Source organism: Athene cunicularia (assembly GCF_003259725.1).
Source record: "Athene cunicularia isolate RWA chromosome 8 unlocalized genomic scaffold, athCun1 chr8_part1, whole genome shotgun sequence".
NCBI classification, from domain to species: Eukaryota; Metazoa; Chordata; class Aves; order Strigiformes; family Strigidae; genus Athene; species Athene cunicularia.
In genome coordinates, this window is record NW_020799109.1 from 27,446,186 (window position 1) to 27,452,844 (window position 6,659).

The window sequence follows — 6,659 nt, forward strand, 5'->3', positions numbered from 1 at the left end:
CCCCCCCCCGTTATTCCGAGCTTGAATCAGCACGCTGAATGATGTTTGACAAATGCACTCATTACATCATCCAAGACCTTCAATTCAGAACCAAAAGGCCCTGTCCAGCCAGATTCTTGCACACAAGCTCTAGTGTTGCCTCTCTGAGGAGCATCCCAGGAACTTACCCCACAATGGGCACAGAAGTACCACACTCCAGAAGGTTCAGGAGGAAATTCAAAGCATGATAACTCAGGAGGGAAAAAACCAAAGAACCAAAAGGCTGACAGAACCAGGGTCCAATTCAACAGAGTAACTGAAACATAGGCATAACTCAGTTTTCCAGGGCTAAAGCCCACGGCTGAAGCAGGCAGCCCTGCAAGTCAAGGTCCACGTTTACCAGATACCATGGCCGATGAGCAGAACACTCAAGACTACCAAACCAGATACCACTAGCAGCTTGTAACTTTACACAACTTGCTCCACTGACTAAAATCATCAAAAGGTCCAACTATCCATTTACTCACACCACTTTCATCACACACGGTCCTACAAACTTACCTAAGACACAGAATTTAGATGGTATTACCTTTTTTCTTTTCCTCTTCCCCCCCCCCCCAATTATTCAGTCACCAGTTGCTATGAGAGCCTAAAATTCAGTATAGGCTTCTGTTCATATAAACGCATATCAAGATAAAAATTCAGGAACATTTTAAGAAGCAAAGTTGATCAAAGATTGCTTTGGGCTTAAATAAAAGCACACATTTCACCATCTGTACAGATTTGTAGGGTTTTTACTATATTGTGACCACCTGCTGGAATCTAGGCATTAGAAAACATCCACACTCCATCAAAAACACTTTACCAGACTTCTTAGCAAACTACTAATGGATGCTAAAATATCACTGGATTTGATAGGAGAAAACGCAGAGAGTAATCAACTGTCAGGAATTTAGATCATTCACTAAGCATTCTGCATGCTGTCCGAAGAATCTGAAAAACCTCACCAATTACAGAATAGTTTTTACATGTCATTTACTTTCCTTTTATGGAAGAGTTTTAGCTGTAAATCTGAGTAGCTGTTCCTAAAGTCATGCAATTCCCAGGAAGGCACATAAAATGTCCATCATTTCAAAATGGAGCAGATGAATCAAGCAACTAAATACTAGTAGAGCAAATAGAACATAAAAAGTACTCGGAAAAGAAAATTTATTAACTTTTATATATTCAAGGAAGAGGTTAAACGCTCTTACCGTGCTACCACCAGGAACTGGTCTATCTGCTTGTCTACTAGCGGGTTAAAGGCTTCCCAAACTTTTGTTTCAAGTTTTGACTGATCTCTTCCATCATCCTCACCTGGTTGAAAAACAAACCAGAAATGCTCAGTATGGCCTTTTAAAAATAAACATTCTAGATTTTTTTCATCTCACAATAATTTAACTGCTAACCCAGCTCAGTCACTCTAACAGGCTACAGGGAAAATTTAATTCACTCATTTGCCTGTAACAATTTCAGCTTGACAGACACAGAAACACAGCTCGTCTAAATCGAGCAATCAGATTTTGAAGAACTGGTTTCAAAGGACACGTGTAATGGGAAACTGAGTACATACTTCTCCCAGCTAGACAATGTCTCTTCAGCCCCTCTCCCCAGCTTCCTTCTTTTTCTCCTTTATCTTGCAGCAGTTCCAGGAAAACAGACACACTCTCATCTGCTCTGAGCAGGCTACTCTTGTAGCTGGTTCAACTTGCATCAGCTGTTTTCTAAAGCGGAAGTCATGGCATCAGACTCTCTTGCTATTATTTTCCTGACTCTACACAAACCAAAATACCCTGGAAAAACACAGGAGCTACGGAGGCTTTTTCTTCTTTTTTCTGCTTCCTTTAACAACATCTGGAGATTATCCTTCTCTGAAGCTCTGTGTTGGCCCACTGAGGGAAGAGAATGCCTTTCAAATTACTTCATCCTCACTTAGGAGGCTTGCCCAGCTGCTGAATAAATACCAGTTCCACAGACAAATTAAACAGAGTCCTGACCAATTTGTTTGCCTGTTCTAACATGAGGCTAACAATATCAGCAAAGTTTCTAAGCAAAGACAAAAGCATCTCATTGATTTCACATCTCTGCCCATACAGTCTGTAGAAGGTCCTTCCACAGGACACAACCCCTGCTCTCTTAGGAAGAGCATACTGACAGACATCTCCCCATCCATTACATGAGTCTCAGAAAGGAGAAATTAGATGCCAGTATTCCCTATCCCTCTGTTTTTCACCCACTTTTGGATCTATAGGGTAGCAACACAAAGACAAATCTCTAATTAATTACTATTGGTAACTAGGATTGATTACTGCTACTAATCCCTTTTTTCCTTGAGCCAGGGTCTTTGTGGTCTTACTGCTCTGTGACACAGTGGGGGCAGGCTGAGGTCTCACAACACTTTCAGGCCAGCAAATCCTTCCTCCTGCCTGTTCTGCAGGTGAGAAGTCTAGGCTGGCAGCCAGCACTTGGGATGGGGAGAAGGCTTGGAAGAAAAGGCACCCAGCAATAATGGGCAAATTGATGAGGGAAGACAGCATTTAACTGGCAGTAATTTGGGAAGGGTTCTTAGAGGGAAGTGAGGCTTGATTAAAAACACAAAAAGGCTTTACAGGCGCAATGAAAATGTGTGTTTCCCATGGAAATTCTGAAATCTATTAATAAAAGGAGTGCAAACTCTGAGAGAGCCAATTAATTCAATTTGTTTCAACAACTTTTATGATTTGGACAAACGCCCACTTGAAGACTGGTTTGAGACATAACATAATTGTGTTCAGCAGGCAACAGCTTCAGTCACCAACAAACCAGGCCACCGCTGTACGCATGGCCTGGCAGTGGAAACCTCCACTTCCCACACCTACACAGGCCACAAACACAGAAGTGGCCACATTCGACATAGCCTCTTGACAATTTAAATAAATGATGGAAATTACCCTCTTTTAGTAAGTCTGTTATATCTGCCTGGTATCTGTTTCCAACTCGAATCTCTCCTTTATCAGCGAGTAGGGTCTTCTGTTGAGGATCATATACTAGTGAATAAAAGAAGAAATCCTAAAAATAAAACAAGACAAAAAAAGTTAACAGTATTATTAACTTTTACTTTCAGAACTGCATACATACTATCAAGGTTTTACATTTTAAATCTGGTTTTATTACCTATACGTAGATTTTTAAAACTGGGTGAACAAACAATAAGTGAACCACCAGCTTTAAAACCCCATGTCCAACAGTGCCATTTTCTTCTATATTGTAACAGCCCTCCTCAAAAGTAGCCATTCCCTTAATACACAGTCTTTGAAGTGAACAAAGCTCCTCTTGCACAAACAAGGCTCAGAAGGGCCAGGAGATAATTTTTAGTAGTATCAGCTGTTTCAGAACACAAAATTGCACTTTCCCATATACCAAAATAGCAATACTAGATGTTATTGACTTATCCACACAGAAATACTGGTACAAACTAAAGTATAACTTCAGAACATTACAGCCATACTAACAAAACACCCCATAGGGACATGAAGCCCCAAACAACCTCTGTGGTCTTTGCTGGACTTGCTCCACTACATTAATGTCTCTTCTGTGCTGGGAGGCCCAAAACTGGACACAGCACTCCAGAAGTGGTCTCATATGTTATGAACTGAGGGAATGAATCCCCTTCCTCCATTTACTCACTACACTCCTGCTAATATAAACCAAGATGTCCTTGGCTTTCCTTGTCACAGGGACGCACTGCTGACCAAATTCTTGTTAGCCACCACTGAAGCTTAAATCACCGTATTTTCTTCTGCTCATTGTTAGAATAGGGGTATTAAATTTGATATCAGCAGTAATTAGCTGCAGGTGCTATTGTTCAAGTAGATTAGAAAAGGGCTAAATAAAGCTGCCTGACTTCTGTCGCCTGGGTGTGTAAAATTAAAGCAAGAAGTCATACTATAATGAGAACATCCTGCCAGGCTGAAGAAAGAACACAGCCGAAATTTTAACTACTTAAAACTGCACAGTATAAGTAATTAAACTTTTCTGCATGGATAAGTACTTAGCTATAGCTACTGAGTGACACATTCGAGACCAGGTATGCTCTATCGAAGTATAGCGTGGAATATGGGGCAGGAAGAGAGCTCTGGCAGGACATGAATTAACAGACCTTTCATAACCTCTATTCACGCAACCCCATTAGCAGGAAAGAAAGGTTTTTCTGAACAGAAACACAGGACATGCGATGTGCCATTTCTGACATATCAGGTTTCTGGCTCATTTTCCCTTTCCCCATACTTCTGTGTCAATAGCAAGCATCCTGTTTAAATACATCTCATTTCATGCTCACCTCATTTTCCCTTTCCCTATATTTGTATGTGTCAACAGCATGCAACAAAAATTAGGACAAAACCAGCATCAGTTTCAAGCCCTGTTCATCTTCATGAAGAGGTGGCAAGGGAAAAGAGTCTCCCAATCTGTCATACAAAGCCCAAAAAAGAATCACTGTGAGTTTCCCCAGTAACAGGGCAAAAATTCTGAGGGCTAGGGCTCCAAAGGTACGTTCTAGTTCTGTTCCCCAGACCTGATGCCATAGAGGTAAGGTGTCCTGTGTTTTCTTTGCGTGTATAATGCATCCAGCATCCAGTTACAGGATTTAAGTGTTGAACATGGTATTTTCTGCTCAAATTTTAATAAAAATCAGCATTTTTCTTGGAAGAAATGAACATCTATGGAAGGGAGGAAGAAAGACAGAAAGGAGCCAAGCAAGCCAGCCAAACCTGCTTTGTTACCTAAGAAAGCTACTGCATGAAACGGTATCACCTATGTAGCACTGCACAAGAGGCAAGACATGAATTCACACCAATCTCCTTCAGCAAAAAACATGCTATTTTCCCACTACGAAAGCACAAACTCCAAGGGCCAGAACAATCTCATCTTATGTCACAATAACAGGATAAAAGTCATAGCTAACTTTGCAAAATGCTGTTCCAATACCAGCCAAGTCAGCTGCAAGGGTTGGGTTTGGGGTGAGGGGGATTTGGTTGCATCCTAAATGTATGACATTTTTGAAAAAATTGATTCCTACTCCCCCAGGCACCAGAGTCAAATTACATCAACCTACCAAGAGAAAGGAGCTTCAGAGCTTATGAGAACTCATTTATACTATAGCTGTGTAAAGAAATCTGGGTCTCTTGCTCCTTGACATACACAAAATTCAAGATATTACAATATTTTGAGAATGTATTGTTGCATAAATAAAACATAGGAAAAGCTTTTGTCTTGCAACCTTCCATTTTATAAATACAGTGTTTTATTTGTTCCAGCTCCAAAATATCTAACTGTAGGACAAAGTGCAACATTAATGCTTTTCAGGCACATTGCCCAGCAAATACACAAACCAAACACTGTAGTGTAATAACACTATGGGCCCAAGGAAGGTCAGTCCTACAGGCAATTTCTTAACATAGTCTTTCTTGGCCAGGGGAAGTCATTCATTGTGGAAGGGTTTTCTCCCATGGTATTTGACTGTTAGATGCCCTATTGCTTCTCTTTCATTGATTTTAAATTGATTTTATTCTTTTTGATTGATTATCTCTACAAAATAAAACCCATTCTTCTCTACCAGACTCAGGTCAGCTTTTTATATCTTGTCTAGTTTTGTCTTGAATCAAGCAGGTTAAATGAAAGAATTAAAAGCCTCTGGGCTGTTTTCCCCAAGCAGATCCTCCTCAACAGAGAAAATGTGGAAGTTTAGGGGCTCAAGTGTGAATACAAAACAGACAGTAATCCCCAGAGATAATGCAATACCACTGTCATCTCCCATAGAAGCACAAAAATCAGCTCATGCAAACTGAATGGCATTTCTGAAAACATTTATTAAAGGTCAGTTTAGTGCCAATGCAAACTATAGTCTAAGAAACAAAGCAGATCCTTGTACACTCTAAAGAGTGCATGAACTCTTGATCACCACTACATGATAGGAACAATTTTCAGAAGAATGTCACAAGATGAATGATGTTCACAAGAAAATAACACAGTTCTTTAAAATCCTCCATGCTCATTTTAGCTGTCAAAACTGTGTATGCTGATTTTACAGCAGTGAAGAAAAAGAAGGGTTTTCTCTTTTAATTTCAGATCCCAGAAAACACCCAACATGTTTGGAAAAATTAAAATGACCTGCCAAGAGTTAAAATTAAACCATGACTTTCTACTTCTCCAAAGCGTTAGACAGACACATATGCTCAGAGCTTCCCTACCCAAGCCCCTAAACTACCTGTAGCTATAGCCAAGAACCAAAGCCACTACAAAACGTCAGAACAGGAAAAAGAAAACAGGTTCAAATTGAAAGTACAATACAGAAATAGTAGAGAAATATCTCTGTGAATGTAACAGAGATCTTCCTGAGGAAGATTACAGAGAGAGGGTGGAAGGAGGAAAACAGAGATAACACAAATGTAATTTTGCTATGCTTACTATCTCCCTAAAAAATTCTGCCTGCATGCTTAACCTCCTTCAAGGCAGACAGCCTCACGCTGAAAACATACTTTTAGTGGTCATATCATATAAAAAAAATGAAATTACAGATTCCCTAGAACTGCTTAGGCTTTATTGACAGAAGCCATGTTAAAAAGACCCAAAAAAGATTTTGAACAAACAGATGGGGGGGGGGG

The 6,659-nt window shown here is 40.1% G+C and overlaps 1 protein-coding gene across 3 annotated transcripts in view; it reads right to left on the bottom strand.

Moving 5' to 3' along the window:
• MTA1 (metastasis associated 1) overlaps window positions 1-6,659 on the bottom strand; it is an 83,707-nt gene that overhangs the window by 47,777 nt on the left and 29,271 nt on the right. For all 3 annotated transcript variants that reach the window (XM_026853744.1, XM_026853742.1, XM_026853745.1), the window contains exons 6-7: window positions 2,949-3,066; window positions 1,233-1,335 (exon numbers count right to left, since the gene is read on the bottom strand). In XM_026853744.1, the coding sequence (XP_026709545.1) occupies window positions 1,233-1,335; window positions 2,949-3,066 (221 nt within the window). The remainder of the gene's footprint in view (window positions 1-1,232; window positions 1,336-2,948; window positions 3,067-6,659) is intronic.